The sequence below is a fragment of the Eurytemora carolleeae genome, unplaced genomic scaffold, assembly GCF_000591075.1.
Source record: "Eurytemora carolleeae unplaced genomic scaffold, Eaff_2.0 scaffold1300, whole genome shotgun sequence".
NCBI classification, from domain to species: domain Eukaryota; kingdom Metazoa; phylum Arthropoda; class Copepoda; order Calanoida; family Temoridae; genus Eurytemora; species Eurytemora carolleeae.
Genome location: NW_019397226.1, coordinates 33,201 through 55,123, shown reverse-complemented (window position 1 = coordinate 55,123; position 21,923 = coordinate 33,201). Strand labels below are relative to the sequence as shown.

Genomic DNA, 21,923 nt, shown 5'->3' with positions numbered 1-21,923 from the left:
CCACACGTTATTCATTCATATATGTTATTTACAATAGACACACATACTCAATATAATATACACCTTATTTCCAAAATGTGATATCCTGGTTTTTTACTTTCTAAACTGAGATTTCTAAATGTTTTCCTACTTTCAAGATGTCAACCAAAATTGTCTAAACTTTGTCAATCATTCTAAATTTAAAAGACTTTCCACATTTTAAGACATTCTGAGTGATGAACAATATTGTTCTAATAAAACGTTACCATTAATTTAATACCGTCGCTTCTCATGTTAAAAATGGGACACCCTGTAATATAAAGTAACGTACACAGCCTTATGTATTTCGAAACACTCTGAATAAGGTGATAGAAACCAAACAGAGAAATAAATAATTTCTTCGTGCACGACATAGGATGATGCAAAAACCATTGAAACGCAATTCAAAACGACATGGAACACCGGAAACAATCAGGAATCATTAATTTTGATCTAGCTAGACAATTAATGATAACTCTCTCATTCATCTTGATTAGATTAGGATTTAAATGGTACCGCTGTGAATCGGACTTGCAGCTCTACAAATCTACTTGAAATCACGCATCCAGTCATTTTGATAAAAAATTGACCATTTTTGCGTTTCTGGAAAGTTTTAAGGATTTTGAATCTCCCTGGTTCAGATGTAGAAGAGAAATGATTCTGAGAGATGTCTTGCCGAGATGGGATTCGGGGGTCGGAGTGGNTGCCCCCCCCCCAGGATTAAGTAATACAAGGTCATTATAATTTGATCGAATGTTTTTTGACACACGATTATTCCCTTGTACTAGATACTACTTGAAGCTTTTTGTTGATTATCTTATGTTTGTTTGCTTTACCCAATGCTCCAGTTTTTGGTCATATTTTGAACGTATTTTCCGCTTCCGTATGAGATAAAAACGTGACAAATGATAGAAAAACGTGACAAATGATAGAAAAACGTGACAAACGACTGAACCAGTTAGATTTAGCCAACTGCAATCATTTATGAATTATTCATTCTCTCTCTTGGCTAATCATCAAGGATTTCAGGATTCATTGCATTTATTTATTCATTCATCCTTATTCCTTATGCATTCATCTCTTCTTTTTTCCTTCATCCTATTCATTTATTATTACCATTCATTTTATTTAATCATTCTTTCTTATTTCATCCTTCCTCATTAGGGGTTTCTTTGCATTCATCCTTTCATTTCCTTTTTTTTGCCGTTCTAATTCTATCTTTTTCTTTCATAAGCTAAGAGTTAGGATACAAGAAAAATAAAAAAGAAGGGAGGATTTGGGAAAAAAGGAACAATGGAAGTAATGGGCCTTGTTTTTTTGACTGTTTTGAGACATTCAGGTTTTTTAACGTTTAAAGTGTTTTTACTAAAATGTTAGTTGATTAATAACATTGCAAATAGTATTAACGATTAGTTTATTCTAATTATATTATACCATTTTTTATCAAACTTGTCTAGCAATCTTAATTAGAATTTTATATAAATAAATATGAAGAATATCAGAACTACGAAAATGAATTTAATGCAATTATCTTTCAAAAAGTCCTGTAATATATAGAAACCCCTGTTTTCTAGGATAATATGAATAGCTGCATTACAGACAATAAATTTTTTTTATTCTAACTTTTTGATGTAAATCTCCTAGTAAATCTAATTGCAATAAAACCCGATGTATATAATAAATTATTATCCTCACTAAGCGAAAAGGCGATGGAAATTTACTCTTTAAGATATTTTTAGTATTTTCCACTGGAATTCGATCATTTTTCATCGAAATTGGTTCCACAGTAAAAACCCCAGATTTAAACACTTTAAGAGACGATTTCTCATGCTTGAGCTCATAACCATGAGAAACGCGCGCTGAATACGATGTGTGCGTGCATAATTTTTGACTTGTTTGTCTCCATGCTTAAAAAAGTAGACAGATATATAGATATATAGATAGATACATAGATAGATACAGTGAAACCCTTAATAAAGAATACAACGGAAGAATTAATCAAATGTCGTCTTCACAATTTTTCAATGAGTTTTATACTATATTACGTAAATTTCAGTATTTGCAAAAATAAATAAATAGCCATGAATGTGCGGGAACAGTTTTAAAGAGTTCCATATAATCATTTAATTAAAAAACTAAATATCTGCAACATTCCATTTTCAGAAAGTGAAGAATACGACATTTGATGAATTCTTTCGATGTATTCGTTATTAAGGGTTTCACTGTAGATAGATAGATAGATAAACAGATAGATAGATAAAAAGATAGATATAAGATAGATAGATAGATAGATAGATTAATAGATAGATAGATAGATAGATTACAATGTTTATTGTATCTGATTATTGTACTGTTGTCCCAAAGGCCAACAGGGGTAGCTATTAATCATAATAACCAAAATAATTTGTAAAAAAATTACATAAATTTATATGATAATGATAAGTAGATAATTTCTTTTATTATTAACAAAGTATATCATGTTTTCTTAAATTAAAAGTGGGGTTTTACTTTCATTAAATCATAATTATTTTTTTAATATCATTTTTTTTCCTTGTTATTTTTAAAGATAATTATGTTTTGGGGGGAAGAAATTTGAATGATATTGTAATGAATTNTTTGTACACTTTGAACTCCCTTCCAGGCTGAAAGGGACTGAAAAAATTCATACCGAGAGATTCTTTTAATTCCTCTCTATATATTCTATTCTCTATGGTAGGAAGGTAGGTAGGTAGGTAAGTAGGTAAGTAGGTAGGTAGGTATGTAGGTAGGTAGGTAGGTAGGTAGGTAGGTAGGTAGGTGGGTAGGTAGGTAGGTAGGTGGGTAGGTAGGTAGGTAGGTATGTAGGTAGGAAATTAGGTAAGTAGAGTGGCAGATAGGTATGTAGATATTTAGGTAGATATTTACCTAAGTAGATAGGTAGGTGGGTAGGTAGGTATGTAGGCATGTAGGCAGGTAGGTAGGTAGGTAGGTAATTATACTAGTTAGATAGGCAGATATTTAGAAAATTAGGACAAAAATTAGGAAAGGAGGTATAGAAAGATAGGTAGGCATGTAGAAAGGTACGAAGGTAGGTTGGAAGGTAGATAGTTATGTAGATATATAGTTAGTTAATAAAAATATGATAGATTGCAGAATATAATATATCTTATTGAATACCCCCACAGTACATCTTTTACTTCTTGTAACATAATCAATCAATCAATCAATCAATCAATCAACAAAAATTGCAGTTATCAAACCTTTGCATCAATTTAGCCATTCTTAAATCTTTAGTTTTGGTTATTATTTTTATAATTCTTTATTTTGCACCATTACACATAAATATTTTGCAACAGTTATAAGTATTGTCAATTTTTTGTTTATAAATTACATTGTCATTCGTATATCATTTTAAAATACACAAATAATTTTTTAACATACATTATACAAAAGTGCACAATAGAAGAATATGTAAATATGACAACTTCCTTCTGTCTAAAAGTGGATTAAAATCTTGTATTAATTCTAATATTTATTCATATGAAGATTTAAATACTTGTTTCAAACTCTTATTGTCAAATCCTTACAGCTTTGCTACCTAAAATCGCAGACTTTATCAAACAATAAAAAAAGGTTTATATCGTCATATATTACAATTAGTCAATATAGTTTCAGTAAAAGCAAATATTTCCATTTACTGATAGCGCCGAATGAAGAATTCATATCTCTAATTGGATACTGATATAGATAGAAAGATAGATGTTACCGTCATACTATTTCTATTAGTTGAGAATAGACAACACACACATGACTAATCCCTGATTGGATGAGTCGCTAATGAACTCGGCATACAGGAGTGTAGTAATCAATTTCTTTCCTTTTCTTGCACTTATGGATGTAAAATCAAATCAAGAAGAGCAAAGTGATCCTTAAGCTTGTTTTTGCGTTAAATATAAATTTCTAATTTTCAGAAAAAAAATAAATCCATATCTTTACACACATTTTTCTTAACAATTCTTTATTATATCATAATATAGTTCATATTGCTCCTGGTTTACGACATAACATTGTTTACACAACTTAGAAATTATTTTAGTCATATTTATATATATATATATATATATATATAGATGCTTGATAAAGTCTATTGTTTATAATGATAAGTGACCTCAAACCAAGACATAATTAAATATATTGGATTGGTAGCAAATAATTTCAAAGAAGTTTCCAAAACCATACCTCATCATTCTGAAATGTACGCTATAAAGATAGTACTGCACTGTCTAACTATATTTGGAATTTAAAGAATAAAAAGGAAGATTTTAGCATCAAATGGTCACTTGCAGCTAAAGCCCCATCTTACAATCCTGCCTTACATCTCTGCCTTACTGAAAAAAGTCTGATCTTAACCTCTTCACACCAAAATCTGCTAAATGAGAGAAATGAGCTGATGGGAACCTGCCGCCATAGAAAAAATTCTTACTTTCATCTATAACCGGCCTGATACGGCAGTTATTTTGTTTCTTTTTTTAAACGTCTAAAAAATATTTTTAGAAAACACATGAAATCCGGGAACCTATTGTTAAAAATTTGCAAGTTTATTTTTTTTCGGTCGGGATTAATCTATTGATGCCACAATATAAATTTACATAAAGATGTTTAAAAAAATGATGAATTGCACTTACTTGTTTTTCTGACAGATACTACAGATCCAGTCCTGTCCAGACCTTGTAGTGTACTCCCTACAGGTCTTACACACACGGACACTGCATCCCCTAGAGTATCAATAATTATCATTGTTATCATTGTTATCATTGCCATTTTCATTATTACTATCATTATTATTATTTTTATTATTATTATTATCATTATTATGATTATTATTATTATTATTATTATTATTATTATTATTATTATATTGTCCTTATTATTATTATTATTATTGATTTTACTATTGATTTTATCATGATTTTCATCATTTTCATTATTGTTAAAAGGTATTTTGATGAATGAACATTTCTTTTTATTTTATCGTTTTATTAATAAAGTAAAATTAATAAAACTTAGAACATTTTCTAAAAAGATTATTTGAAGTAAAAACTAACAAACACATAAATTATGCCCTAAAGAAATACTGGAATTGCAGTTGTTAGTTTTATTACTGTCCGAGGAAATTAGCGGTGAATTAGAATTCTATTTTAGAAGGTTATTTAGTGGGTATAGAGTTGCTAAATAAACATATGTTAGGATATTATGTTGCATTGATTGATTGATTAATGTTGTGCTTGCTTGGGAACCCCGTGTTTCCCAAGTTCCTTAAAGTTACTCCCGCCGTTTATCCGCGGTAGGTCTTAACTTGCGATTTTAGCTATTTTTCCCAATAAAAGTCGACTCCCACAACTGTAAATCTTAGAAACCAAGTTAAGAAAATTTCCGTGGTTCTCCCGAGTTTCCCCATCAAAATTTTAGGCAAAAGTTTAGGGGTTCATGAGTTATAAATAATATATATTTCGTGGATTTTCAAAATTTTCAAAAATTTGATGAAGATCGAATTTTGATGGAGACAAATATTTGAAATTTTGATCATTCATAAACCTTCCCTGTGGTCACGTGATGTCCCACAAAAAGATTGGGCCCGATCGGTTCAGCCGTTTTGACGTTTATTGGATACAAACAAACAGAAAAACAGACGGACAGACAGACAAGCAAAATTTATATAAAGATGGATAAATGATTTAGATATACTTTTTTATTTTGCCCTTGCACAAATGTTTCCATCCTAAGTAATTTGCCTGAAAACCAAAATATAAAAAGTATAAAAATCAAATTTAGAAGCTTTAGCACAAACTCTTATCTTCTCATTGTTTAAAACAAATCAAATAACAAATAGGTAAAAAGTGACAACAAGGGTGAGTTAACTTTAATACTTTAATATTTTCAAATGCGGTGAAGCATGGAAAATCTATGTATGACAAATGTTAATTGCAGCTTTCATGAAACTTTATAACATATATCGTCATATTTCATATCTTTCCCTCGTCGGTTCATGTCAAATAAAAGTATCCCTCCTCCCTTCTACCACGTCAACCCAAGTTTACAGTAATAAATCATCCAGGGCCGGGTCCCTGTCATTGCATTAAATTGCCTGAAATTACCACATTTTGAATCATTTTAATTTTTCAAGATGCAACACGAAATCTTTCCCTAGAGGCCAATGAAGATTCATTGGATTTTACCCTAAAGGGACTGTAAGCGTAATTTTAAGTTACCATCTGTGCAAAGCTCAATCGATTTTTACTAAGAACCTCTAGTTCACTAGTTGGGGAAAAATTTTCTCCACGGTGTAATTTTGCCGGTGGGGTTGGGATGAATGATCAGAGATGTTTGTAATTGTTAAGATTTGGTCGTGTACTCGTGTAATTATATCAATAGAACATTCAAACCATGAAGGATTTGCACACTGGGAACACTCTTTCATCTTTTCCTTCCTAAGGACTGTGAAGGAGAACATTTTGGCTTCTTAGATATCAGGCTTCAGTATACGACACTTTAAAGGTACACATACAGTCCAATTACCTTGCAAAATGAAACAAAACTAGCAGAAAAAACATGTTTCTAAAAAATCGACATTTTATTATATTTTTATGTTAGTTATTAAACTGGAGATAGTTAAAGACATTTTTGAAAATGAAAAACTCAACTTAAACTTAAATTCTATGAGATGAAAAAAGGGCAAAGGACCAGAAAAAAATTATGACTTGTAAAAGTTTCTATTGTGCATAAGAAGTAGGAGTACAATTGTAATCTATATGATAAAGCTCTTCGTTCATTTATATATATTCTGAGCTCTAGGGGGGGGGCACTGCCCCCTTTGACCACCCTGTATGTAGTAAATGCCCTACTCCAATAAATCCTTTTAGATCAGTAGGTATTTACAACAGTAGTTAGGTTTACAGACCATGTACAACGTTATATCTAGATGTGTTCAGGTTAATAAATATGGGGTGTACTACGATATTTATATATCATGGCCACAGATTGCCAGTGATTTTCATGATCTGAAGATTTACATCGATACTCTAAAAATTGTCATTTGAAGTGAAGACTGACTCTTAGGAAGCTAGAGTGTTTTGCAAATCCAGAATATAGACGGGAAAACTAGACAGTGTACGCCAAATGAATGATATCATCGTTTTTCTATATTTAAAAGTGTTGAGTTCTAACAATTTCCATCATTGTAACAGTAATTCAAAAATCACTGTTAAAGAAACCACTAATGAAAATAATAAATGTTTTCAGAGAAATCATGAATATCTCAATTATTCTTGATTGTTTAAACTTTTTAAGGGACCAGCCAGGCTGCCACTTTAAACATGCGTCGACAGACCCTGTAAATTTATAGATAATCTTGTGTTTCAGTAAATTATCACCAGATTAAGCGTAAACTATTCCAGTAATTAACTATTCAGTAAGTCCGATCATGTCAACTGAGTTTTCCCCTGCACGTCATCCAATCCGTTTGGTGACTTGAACGTAACATGGAACAACGTCTAATCAAGAAACTAAACATTTAGTAAATTTTCAATTTGAACAATCAATCCATAATTGATCAGTGAATTGTATAATTCATTTTTTGGCAATCTTCAATTCAAGGCCGAGAGAGAGAGGCGAAGAAATATGAAAATATCCATGTGGAAGAGGGGGGACTATAGATGAGAGAGAACACTGACCATTAAATAGGTTTCGCCTTAAAAGACCATCCAGCCATTTAAAATATAAATCATATTCCGTACACGGAGAGCTTTAATAATTAGAACACATGCTTACCCTTTCACAACAGGAGGGGGCATTATTTTGAGGAGGGGTGCGAGACTTCAAGCTCCCCCCCCACCCTTCAGCCGTAGAAGGTTCAAAGAGCACGTAGATTTCACAAGCGCGTACAAAAACTAATTTCTGAGCTTATTTAAAGGCAACAGGGGGATGTAATATTTTAAGAAAATGGTATATACTATACACATGAAAATAAACGTTGAAAATTTTTGTAAACAGAATTTTTTTTCGTAAAAACCAAACAAGATGATTTAGCAGAATTTGGTAAACTAAGTAATAATGGTGCAATTTTAGCAATATTGCAAAAGTCTTAGAAAAAATATTAGAAAAAAGTTACATTAAATCAAAAGTTCCGAGTTTTATCAGAGACACCCTTTACTTTTTTTAGAGATCCTTTAAATTCGGACACCCGTCATTATCCTGGCGACCCCAAATCTTATTTCGAAGCCCCTCCATATTTTATTTGATAAAGAAACTGAGTTTTGTTGTTGTCACAAACTTAGACATTTTATCCTTGAAACCTGCTGTTGTAAATCTTTGATATTTCAAACTCTAAATTCTATTAGATTAAATAGTCAAGTTTGAATGGTTTACACCATCAGGTTGCCAAGAATTATACTCAGTTCCTACTTTTTTTGTGAAAGGTTAAAGGTTTGTTGAAAAATAATATCTGACAAATATGATTTTAAATCTTGTTCTCAGAATTATTATAGAGGACGTGAGTCAGACTCTAATAAAAACGCATAAATAACTTCCAGTATATATATTTCTTATAACTTATTACTAGAGGGTTCAGAACTAGAGTCAATATCGATATCACACGTGTAGATGTTTTATCAGTACTATGCCCCGTATCCGTTCTATCTCATTCTGTTGAATCATGTGGAACTTGTTTAACGCGGCCAGGCATCGTCTTCCACATTATAGTCTTTTTTTTATTATTAAACATGCAAAAAGTTTTGATATTTAATTTGCTACACTTAGAACTAGAAGTCTGATGAAAGCATTTCAAGAAATAAAAAATAATTTATAGATTCCCACAGTTTATTTACACAGCTTATGACGTTAATTAGCGTGGTGGGAAATGTAATTTTCTAAATATATTTCTATTATTTTATACCATTAGCCTATCCATCATACTTTAGCACAATACTACTCTTTCTTCAATCTGTTTATCTGTGAACTGTGAAATATGAGAAAAATTTATTTATCTGGTTAAGAAATTAGAAATTAGAAATTAGAAATTAGAAATTAGAAATCAGAAATTAGAAGTTAGAAATTAGAAATTAGAAATTAGAAATTAGAAATTAGAAATTAGAAATTAGAAATTAGAAATTAGAAATTAGAAATTAATTGCTTGACGTAATTGGACGTAATTTGTCTACACGTTTATTTAAGCGTCTTGTGTGTCAGTCTATCTGTTTATCTGTTTGTTTACACGTTTATATAAGCGTCTTGTGTGTCAAAAGCTTACTTATTTAATATTTTTTGTTTAACGAAACATCAAAATTGGGGTTTGCAATATTTTTCTGTCATTTAGTTCTAATTTCGTTTGACAGCAAAAATGAAATTAATAATAATAATAAAAAAATCAAATGAAGGGTTAGAAAATCATTTTTAATAATGGCCTGGGTGTCTCTTTAATTTTTGAACTGCATTAAATGCAAACTGCATGCACTGCAATCTACAAAATTAATTATTTATTCATCAAAATATATATATCTGCTAGGCTTTGTCTCATGGGTTTATTTATAGAGCAGTATTCTTATCTGTTAAAGTATTATAGGAACTGTGCGCGCACATAAATCCCATTACTGTATTTCAAGCATTATAAAACATAAGAAAAAAGATATATTGATATTTTGTTTTAGCATTGAAAAATGGTAAACCCGTTAAAAGTTATTTCAACTGTTTTATTTTTACTTTTGGTATTGTCCTGAACGTTTTTTGTTTGGTATTTTGGTGAAATTTGCTTAATTTTTCATTTTTGCAATAAGGAATGTCATTATCTAAACCGAATCCAAACTTGGTTGGATCTCGACTTTTGTTAACATTTATTGTCATTTAAACTTTTAGTTTTTACGATACACAGTCCCTTTTAACCAGTGTACATGAGATATATTTAATGCTAAATTATTTCGGTGTGCATTCAGGCCAAATCTGGCGTAGTTGGGAGCAAAGAAAAGGATGCCCTTATACTACTGCATAGAATCAAGGATTGTCAATATTCATTCAGAGCACTTTGTGCCCTCAAATTATTTCTCAAACAACTGTTCAATAGACAAACAAAAAACTATTTAGTGCCGCTCCTTCGACGAGCAAAAATTTGAAAAGCCGTTCTTTGACAGCTATACCATTTCTTCAAAACTATGTTAATAGCAATTCTAATTTTAAAATGAAGGGTCGAGGGGTTAGACCTTACAGTGATCCAAAAGTTTCAAAAATTGATCAACAATTTGTCCATCACTACTTTTAAACTAAAGCTGGAAGTAAGTGCTCTGTGGCTATTAATGTACAATGTACATGTCTCAGGGTTAAAAAATAGCATTTTAAGCTATTGAGGTCAAATCAAAGACAAATGCATTGCGACACTAAAGAGTAGACCCAGTCTTGAAAATTGATGCATTTCTTGACGTATCACTGTCAGACTTTTTAAAAGGTTTATTTTCGTAAAGAGTAAGTGCAGAAACATGCAGTTTATTAAAAAAACTGAATTTCATTTAAGAAAAAACTTTTTAATTTTTTCTCTTGAATTCTTAAAATTTTCTTTAAAATTTTTGAGTTGTTTTTAATTTTAATTTTAATTGACTTATCATTATTAGACTAAATGGTTTTCGTAGAGTAGGCACAGAGGCTAGACATGCACTTCATAAAAAGACTGAATTTCATTGAAAATAAACATTTATATTTTTGATTTTTTCTTTTTGAATTCTTAGAATTTTCTTCAAAGTTTTCGAGTTGTTTTAAACCCTGGACCTGGCAAGTTCTACTTTTAGATTAGATCAATTCTTAGGTTGAATACAGATCAAATTAAGGAAATTGACACGTAGATAGATGGGCATATATAGATCAGTAGATAGATGAATAAATAGATGAACAGATAGATGAATATATAGATGAAAAGATAGCTGAATATATAGATGTATAAATAGATGAACAGATAGACGAAAATATAGATGAATAAATAGATGAATAGATAGATGAAAAAATAGATAAATAGATATATGAATATATAGATGTATAGATAAATTAACAAACAACTGATTTGATAGATGATAAATAAGTGAATAGATATATGAATATATAGATGTATAAATAGATGAACAGATATATGAATATATAGATGTATAAATAGATGAACAGATATGTACATATCGATGTATAAATAAATTAGCACACAACTGATTTGATAGATGATAAATAGGTGAATAGATATATGAATATATAAACGTATAAATAAAATACCAGAAAAATGAGTAAATAGAAAAATAATTTTCATTAGATGATAAATATTGTATAGGATGACCGTTAAAGATTAAAAGAAAGATCATATAGATTGACAGAAATACAGTAGAATAAATAGATATAGGAGATGAGGCCTATAACCGTGAATAGTCACATAAAGCGTGTTAGAACATTATTTAAAGCACGAAAAAATCTGGAGAATTTGAGAGAAAATCTTTAAATCTTGACTTTTAGCATTCTTTAACGCAGTTCATGCGAAAACTGTCTTTCGTCTTATTGTTTAATAGTATACAAGGTTTAAGGTGTCAGGTATACTCAGGGAATAAGAATAAAGGGAAGGGAAATGGCGCTGGTCTAGCATGAAAAAGCCAGTCGCACTGCTTTGCAGACAAGTTCATTATTACACACGCACACTATTTTGGTACAGACACACAGCATGACTACAGTCAAGGAAATTGCAGAACTATGTCGTCAATTATAATTAAGCTTGAATAAAGAGTAGTTTATTGTAAACTTTAATCAAATTATATTCTTTGCACGGGCGGATACAGGATTTAAGTGAGGGGGGAGCTAGATTTATTTCGGAACAAAAACATCCGATTTAGTAACAACATTTTTTTAAAGATATTTTTCCTGTTTTGCACTAGGTTTTCTTTCCCTTAAGTGCTATTGAGGAGCTATTCTGAAATCTCAGGGGGGTAGGAAGGTCCTGCCGCCCCCCTGTATCCGCCCCTGATTCTTTGCATGACAATTTGGCTTAAAGTGTTGACTTAACCCTATAAAGGCTGGAGGTCTGAATCTATGTATAGACTGGAGGGGGGGGTGTTTGTCGCTCCCCCCCCCTAGAAAAAGGCCATAGAGAATAGGTATAGGGTTGAAATGCATGTTCATAGCTCAATTTTTCATGGCCAGCTCAAAGAAAAAAAAACCTACAACTTTTATAGTTTGGGTGCTAGAGAGGGTGAAAAAAAATCCCTAAAAAAGGGTAAAAAAATGAAAAAAAATATTTTTTGTTTTAAACAAATATCAATGTGACAAATGTTTCTTTATACATTTTTCAAGGGCTTTTTAAAATTATAGTTTTTAGATCTGTAGCTTTAGTCACAAAAAAATTATGGGCTATCTTAGATTTTTTTTTCAAAGACCGGACTTTTTTCCGCCCTGTACCCTACCCTATAAATAAAATAAAAAATGTTTTACAAAAAATCATGTAAATTACTTTTCATTAAAAGTCACAAAAGTTTACAGTGACGGTGTCAAAAATGAGAGTGCTAGGACAAAAAAAAACTACAGGGCCCCACCCCTAGCCTGTTTAGGGTTAAATATATTAACAATATATTACTTGTATATTATACTTATTTCTAATTAAACAATTAACAATAAACAAATGTACTTTCCTAGACTGTACAAATACCGAGATTTTTATGTACTGTATATACCTACAGTACACGCCTTCGGTTGGTTATTACTTACATTAACTCTTTTGAAACAGACACACATACATGACGTTTTCGCCCCACTGGGTATACTCCTCTATATCCAGGATTATAATGGAGATATTTTGGGTCTGATTATCTTAATTTAGATTTATTTAATTTATTTGTTTTCAACGACCTTTCTTCTTAATCTAAAATTTAAAAGAACTAACATCGAGATTTCACGTAACCCGCCATTTTACCTTAAACAATTTAAACAATACTTTTATCTAGGTTTAATATATCACTGTAGTGTACCATTTTAGTATGTATATATATTAGATAGATAGATATCGATCTATTCACCTGCAAATCGCCCCCCTGTTGATAATCCGCCCGAGCTCCGCCCTGCATCTGCCGCAAGCGCGCTCGGCGGAAGAACCAGCGCGAAGCACACCACGCCGCCGTAAAACGGCAAGTTCCTCTCTTAGGCGACTGAAAATAAATATTTTTAATAAACAATTCTCAGTTTTAATTATCAAATGTGTCATCTGATCTAAAGGAATGAAATTATAAATTCTATTCTATCAAATAATTTTTTAAACGGTTAAAACCTTGTGACCTCGTGTATTTTACGCCCAGGTAGCAGAAAGGTAAATTAATTGGTAGGCATATTAGAATTTCAAAACAAACTTGTATATTATTTTTACTATATAGCTCTTGAGAAAGAGGAGATATGATTGAAAAAAAAACTTGAAACAAGCAAACATTTGAGTAATTGAGTCTTTGCCCCAAACTCTGATTTTCTTATCTCTAAATCTTTCCAATCCTACGTGCTCGACCTTAAATCTTTCAAACTATAAATTCTGTCAGATCTAATAATTCAAGTTGGAAATACAAACAGTTTACACTGTTAATGTTCTAAGATTTAGGGATTCAAAAAGTTGAGGTTTTGGCAACAACTTATACTTTTATATTAAATAAATTAAATACGTTAATTGTCGATCATCAAGTCAAGACCTTTTAAAATAAAAAATGTCAAAATTGTCTAATTTTGCGATATTCTAAAATTTGATACTATTGTTTAAGAAGCTTCTCGTAAATAAATAGATCTCCATTTCGTCCCACGCTAAATCAGAGCAAGCTTTGTTCCGCCTTCTTGGTATTAGTAAACATATTCATAATAGGATAGTTAAATCCTACACATTGATATATACTAAATACAACACAGACGAAGCAATAGTTAAATCATACGCATTGATATATACTAAATACAACACAGACGAAGCAATAGTTAAATCCTACACATTGATGTATGCTAAATACTACACAGACGAAGCAATAGTTAAATCATACACATTGATATATACTAAATACAACACAGACGAAGCAATAGTTAAATCCTACACATTGATGTATGTTAAATACAAGACAGACGGAGCAAGAGTTAACTCCTTTTGGCTTCTGCCCCAGGGTCAGATAGAAATGTTAAAATGCAAAAAAATCAAGTTTTTAAAATTAAGGTGTCGTTAGGCCATAATACATTATTATGTAGCCCTGCAAATGAAGATTTCTTCGTGTATAATCAAAGACTTCTAGAGGGGAAGGGGGGGGGGTGATGATGAAAAGTGACCTTAAGATAATATGATATAAAGTTGTGTATTCTCCAGATGTCAACTATATCAACAATGCTGGGAGATGAAGATGACAACCTGATGAAATCTTGCTTCCTCTATCCTTCAACTTGGATCTCCTCCCCCCCCATCCCCTTCCTCAATTCCACTCCCCACCCCCCTTTGAACCAATTTAAATACTCAATTCTACATTTTTACAGAATTCGACATTATAAATAAAAAAGAGAAAACAGCTTTACAAGTTAAAGGGATGGAATTTGGAATTAATGGTTTGGCATTTGGTGTGAAAGTGATGGAGCTTGGGATTAAAAAGGGATTAAAATAAAAATAAAAGGTTGGATTTGGAATGAAAAAGACAATAAAATTTGGAAATGAAGGATTAGAATTTGGGATTTTAAAGGGTATAACCATTGAAAAATTTGGAAATAAAACAAATTAAGCTTAAGATATAAATATATATTTTTACTATTCTTGTTGTTAATGATTGCAGTTGAATACTTAAACATCATTATCTATCTATCAATAGTGTGGTTTTATTCAACACTTTGAGGCTGAAACAGTTTATTTATCGCCACAGGCAGCTAGTACAGTTTACACTCAAAGGTTTTACTGTGGTAGACAGGAATATTAATCTATATCTATGAATATATTTGGCTGGTGTTGGGTGTTTGTTTGTATCCAATATACGACAAAACGGCTGAACCGATCCGGACCAACTTTTGATTATGACTCATATAAGAAGAATTATGGGCGGTCAATATGTTTGTGAACCCATGTCATTAAAGGGAGTGTTCGCGAAAAATGAAAGGGGGTATAGGCTTAATGCGATAAAAAAGCGCTTTTGATCGCTACTAATCTTACTTCTATCTGTTGAGACTATAAGGAGAAAATTGTTAAAGACGTCTCATACCGAAAAACTTAGCGGCCATACAAATTGCGAAAATTGCAACATACTACTTAGACCGTAAAAAATCAATTTAATTTCAAAGAAATCATTCAGATATTACAACCTATAGTCATCGATTATCTTTCGCCACATTTATATATATTTTATACTTTATAATAGTTTTTAATTGATTTGTTTATTTCTCTAGTCGCTTGCGCAACTATCTAAGAATGTCGCACAACACTCACAATTTTCGAAATCCGTTGAAAACGTTTTCGAAGAAAATAAAATATTATAAAATATAAACTATATACAAATGTGGCGAAAGATAATCGACGACTATAGGTTGTAATATCTAAATGATTTGTTTGAAATTAGATTGATTTTTTACGGTCTAAGTCGTATGTTGCAATTCGTATGTTATTCGGTATGAGACGTCTTTAACAATTTTCTCGTTATAGACGCAACAGATAGAAGTAAGATTAGTAGCGATCAAAAGCGCTTTTTTATCGCATTAAGCCTATACCCCCTTTCATTTTTCGCGAACACTCCCTTTAAGAACAAAAAATATCCACAGACTATTTGATATTCTTTAACAAATGACGAAAAAAAGATTTTAGAAAGATTTCAGAGTAAAATTTAATGCGAGTGTATGTGTAACGTATATTTTCATATTTATTGTTTGTTATTTTGTTTAGATTTAACAAAAAACAAACGTCAAAATGGATCCAGCCCAACTTTATTGCAAAATATTTACAATATGAAACATAGATCACAGGTAAGTAACATTTAACATATAAAATTACCACCACATCTTTGGTAAATGCTGAACAAGAATACTCTGAAGATGGTTTAATAAACCGAAAATTTGGCTGAAAGAGTTTTTTTTTTTTAAATGGAGCTGAGAGTGTTAGATTTAGAAGAATTGTATATATCTATAGATATATAGATAGACAGATAAATTTCCTTGTTTATAGATATATAGATAGACAGATAGATTTCCTTGTATATAGATATATAGATAGACAGATAGATTTCCTTGTATATAGATATATAGATAGACAGATAGATTTCCTTGTAATTTTCTCAATTTTTCTCTCATCCTTCTCATCTGTACATTCCACCTAGACATCCTTATCATTCAACCATCTACCCCCAACACTCTCCTCTTTAATTCATTACTTCATTCATTAATTCTTTAATGCGTTAATTCATATTTATTAATTCATTAATGCGTTAATTTATTAATCTATTCATTAGTTCATTAATGCGTTAATTTATTACTTTATTCATTAATTCGTTAACGCATTAATTCATTACTTTATTCATTAATTAATTAATGCGTCAGTTCATTACTTTATTCATTAATTCATTAATGCATTAATTCAGGAATTCATTAATGGATCATGTCATTCAATTATTTATTAAACAAAATTTTCATTAATTAATTTTTCTTATTTGTATCCCCCTCTTTTCATATTTACCCCTTTACTGTGCCTGGATGTGAGTGATTTTAATGCCTTGTGTGTTCTCGACATTAAAGGTATTCATTAGATAAACGTAGAACGTGCACTACAACCTGTGCACACACAGTTTTCCTTTCAAAACTATCAAAGAGATATATTAGAGTTACATGTGTCGCAACCCAGACCATAGAGATGAAATTTGAGTGGTTCGTGACATAAAACGAGCTACAGATGAATCTTCTAAACGTAAAAGACTAACTTTAATATATGTATATTTGAAAAATGTTGTCATTTCACGATTTCAAATGCTTTCTGCTAGATCTAATTAAAATCATGCAGGTTGCAAAGTTATAAATATTAGAAATTGCGACGAAAAAGATATTGTAAAAACAAAATTTAAAAAAAAAAAATATCATGATCATATGTTTTTCACGTGTTTTTCAGACCTTAATATAATGATCGATAGTAAAATCTAATTATAATTTGCTCTAAAAATAATATTTCATTATACCATGTACTGCATCCTACCCCTTTAGCTTTTAATTTGTCCCACCCCTCCCGCCCCTATATAACTTTAGTTTTGGAAATGAGAACGCGTGCCTTATCTTATTGAAGGTCGATAAGGGTGCGGAAAGGAGGGGATGGGGTATACAAGGGGAGGGGTAAAGTACGTGGGTGGAGGGGGGGGTGATTAAAAGGGGGAGGTAAAAGGTATCTCCGTGCATTATCCCCCCCCCCTTTTACCGGTGCGGGGGGGACGCACCAAGATAATCGACAACTATAATAAAGTATATTATCCAAATTGCAAATTTTTTCAAACCAAATCAAATTCAATATTTTACTGCAATATTAATTATTCCAAATATTTACAAAACATTAGTACAATAAATACATGTAAAACTATTGGAACAAGAGAGCTTCTGTTTTCACAAAACCCCTCTCTAATCGATCCTTAATATATATATTTTATTTTTAAAGAAGATCAGATATTACAGTTGGTAAAATTGTATTGCAAACTAAAATGGTTGACAGATCTACCCAATTACAGTAATTTTTATTAATAAATCATAAAAGCATCAACTTAGTTTAATTAAACAATATTTTTCCTGCTTAAAATTAAAAATTCATGCCATCGATCCAGAACAAAATGGCAATGTTTGGATTTGCCATTTTGAACCTGAACTTAATTTAATTTAACGCTTAATTTTAGAGACAGCTTTTTAATCTCTTTATAGCCACTTAAAAGGACTGAGCTGACAACTTTTGAATGGGATATCCTTAATCCCGATCGGTTAATTTATCTGAAGATTAATAACAAGAGGAGAACAAGCATTATTTAATCTCGAGATTAAGAAAATAAGTGAATTAAGTATTAATCACCATATCCACTATACAAAAGGGTAAAGTAATTTCAAGTGACACTTTTTTCTGTGGACTGTCTGATTCACAACGGTACCCATGGAAGCTTTGTCTGATAAAGAATGAATTTTTTATTTAAAGGGAGTTACCGGCTATGTAAAGTAGTTGAACTGAGTATACAGTGTTGTGTGAAACTTCTTTCATTAAACTTTTTAAAGATCTGTAAATCCTAAGTTTGAGCGCAAAATCAATGTTTAAAACTCCTACTTTGGGGGGTGGATAGGTTTCCAGAATTTATTTTACAGTAATCTAATTGGATGGTAAGGAACATATTTCTCAAAAGAAATTTGTCAATAAATCAATGCTAAAATCGATTATTTCGTTTTCATCATTATATTGAATTTCTAATTTTTTTAAAATTTATTCGCAGATTTCTTCAAATTCTTCAAATGTCGTCTTTTCAATAATAATTCTAGAAAATCTGCGAAAATCTTTGTGAATGATGAGAAACCAGAATAGAGATAATAAAAACTAGTAATTGAACAAAATTACTTATTTTCGATGATAATATTAATTTTTATTTTCTCAACATGTTCCTAGACATGACGTCTGTAGTTAATTGTAGAACTTTTTTACATTTTATGTCGTCGTTATTTCATAATTAAAAAAAATAATTCTGAAAACGTATCCACCCCAAAGTAGGAGTTTTGAACATCGAAATTGCGCTCAAACTCAGGATTTACAGATTTTGAAAAAGTTTAATATGTCTCATATTAATAATAAAGGTTTAAAGGGAATTGTTGTTTTTAAGATATATGCCATTCTTTAAATGAAATTCTTTCGATAGTTTTTTATAAAATAAATACAACATTTTTAAATAATAAAACTGGATGAAAAAAAACGTAGTTAAAACATGAGAACAGTCACTTAAAGTTGTTTCAATATACGCCTTTAGGTGTATTATTTCACCTTAAGAATTTGCACATGATAATTCCGGTATATTTTTTGCGCAGATTTTCGCAGGTTGGCTCTCATGCACAAGGCCGGGCCGAGACATGAAATTATAACAATTTTCAAAAAATCTTGATTTCGTACATGTAATTTGATTCAAAGGAGAAACATCTGATAAAACTTTAATAGAAACATCACTTTTTCTACCAAGTATATATATGTAAAATGAATACAGAGATATAATGGGGCAAGGGGGGGGGGTGATAAAATGACACAACAGCTAATATCTAACCTTAAAAACACACATTTTTCACATTTTTTACTTTCTTTGTATTAATAATTTTAATAGGTTTAAATTGCCTATGTTTTAGTCTGTTAGTTACGATTACGATTTAAAATTTGATTNAGGAAGTATATCCCCCCTTCTTTATACAGAGGAGAGGAGGGAATTTAAGGAAGTATATCCCCCCCCCTCCTTGGATGCATCTACACCTAACCTAATTTAAACACTAATTCCTATTCTAAGTTAACTAATCATCTGTATCTCTACATATCCCTATATCTCCTCCCGTAAATATCTAACCAATATATCAACCCGGAGTAAACCGTCCCACGCTCTTCTTAAATCCATAATATCTGAATATTTTACTGCAGGAGTCAAACTAGGAACCAATGAGAGTCAATTAAAGGTAAGGGGAGGAACCAATAGAAGCATATTGAAGGTAAGGGAAGGAACCAATATAAGCATATTAAAGGTAAGGGGAGGAACCAATATAAGCATATTAAAGGTAAGGGAAGGAACCAATATAAGCATATTGAAGGTAAGGGGAGGAACCAATATAAGTATATTAAAGTTAAGGGGAGGAACCAATATAAGCATATTGAAGGTAAGGGGAGGAACCAATACAAACATATTAAAGGTAAGGGGAGGAACCAATATAAGCATATTAAAGGTAAGGGGAGGAACCAATATAAGCATATTAAAGGTAAGGGGAGGAACCAATATAAGCATATTAACGGTAAGGGGAGGAACCAATATAAGCATATTAAAGGTAAGGGGGTTTTGTACACACTTTACTATTAACCCTGGACAAAACATGGGGCAATATACATTCGGTTTCTTTTATTTTAATTCAACAACTTGTAATCTAACGGAGTTTTCTTTTTAAACTTTTTTATTAAAAACGCGTTTGCCAACAAAAAAAGGAAAATATTTATCTTAAGAGGTCAAATTGTGATGAAAAATCACAGTTTGCTAGTAAAAGGACCAAACTGTTAAATCTGCGCGTTCTAGCTTTATCAAAATTAAAACACAAGTTGTAAACTTTGGAGTTTTTAAGAACCATCTCCCTCAACTTACATCTATTCACTTTGCCTAGAACTAAATTCATTCATAGAGAGAACATAGGAAGATATTTAAAACACCCAACCAAATCTTATAAAAGTAGAAATATCTATACGACTACGACAGGTTGTGTAGCCAAGTGCTGTGGATAGGAAAAAAAATTTCAGGGAATAAAGTTTTTAGCCGTTTGTCATTTTCAACTATATTCTCACAGTTGTCAAAATTTAAAAGAATTTTAATTTGAACACAATTATCGTGTCCTAGATTATGGATTGATTACTGAATTTTTAAACCAAGTTTATAAAGAAAGGATATTTCTTAGACAGGACATTTAATAGATATAGAACACTTCAAAGACGCGACTTTTCATAGAACTAGGCCATTTAATAGACACAGGAAATTTCTTAAACTGGACATTTAATAGACACAGGACATTTTATTGAACTCTGTGATTTAACAGATTTCGGATATTTCATAGGCAGGACATTTAATAGATAAAGAACACTTCATAGACGAGTCATTTCATAAATCTAGGCCATTTCATAGACATAGGACTTTTCATAGACCATATAGGACACTTCATAGACACAGGACATTTCATAGACACAGGACATTTCATAGACCTAGGACACATCATAGACCTAGGACACTTCATAGACACAGGACATTTCATAGACACAGGACATTTCATAGACCTAGGCCATTTCATTTCATAGACACAGGACATTTCATAGACCTAGACCATTTCATAGACACAGGACATTTCATAGACCTAGGACACTTCATAGACCTAAGACACTTCATAGACACAGGACATTTCATAGAAAAAACAGGAAAAGACAGGAAATTTCCTAGACTGGACATTTAATAAATCTAACATTTTATAGATATCACATTTTATAGATAGGACAGTTAATAAAGAAATTATTTTAAAAATGGTACATTCCTCAGACAGAACATTTTACAGACAGGACATTTCATAGACACAACATCTTATAGACCGGAAATTACAGAACGTTTTAAAGATGGGATGTTTCATAGACAGGACAGTGAGCATGTATAAAACCTTAGACATCATTTTTTTCTTTTATACTCAAGACATGGTTTACATACAGTACTAAATAAACTATATTTAGGCTTTCAGGCGCTTCGCGCATCTCTTTCTTGTAATAACTGGAGGTGTCTGGAGCAGGCCAAATTTATGCAAAATTCATAAACGACTTTGTTACTTTCTCTAGTTTTAATTTTCTTCACACGTATGAAAGGGCGAATTCATCCGGCTCCATATTTAAAAGTTAAAACAGTTTTTATTATTATCTTTTCGAAATTATGAGCTATGATTTAAAACATCTGAGATTTCAATTTAATTTAGTTTCTTGTGTTTTTAAATGTAACTTAAAGAAAGCATTTTTTCTTTATAAAGAAAAATAGTTAATATTAAGAAGATTTTTTCTATTTTATCGTTTAATTTAAATACATTAAGATATATTTAAACATGCAATGGTATAGACATTAGACAAGCTATATATGGAAAAATTGAATGAAAGATTTGAGGAAAATTGAAAGTATGAATAG

General features: G+C 31.0%; 1 protein-coding gene across 1 annotated transcript in view; it reads right to left on the bottom strand.

Moving 5' to 3' along the window:
* Positions 1 to 21,923, bottom strand: part of LOC111712862 (uncharacterized) — a gene marked incomplete at its 3' end in the record, with an annotated part of 78,105 nt that overhangs the window by 38,910 nt on the left and 17,272 nt on the right. The window contains exons 5-6 of the mRNA XM_023487607.1: positions 13,074 to 13,202; positions 4,683 to 4,772 (exon numbers count right to left, since the gene is read on the bottom strand). Coding sequence (XP_023343375.1) covers positions 4,683 to 4,772; positions 13,074 to 13,202 — 219 coding nt within the window. The remainder of the gene's footprint in view (positions 1 to 4,682; positions 4,773 to 13,073; positions 13,203 to 21,923) is intronic.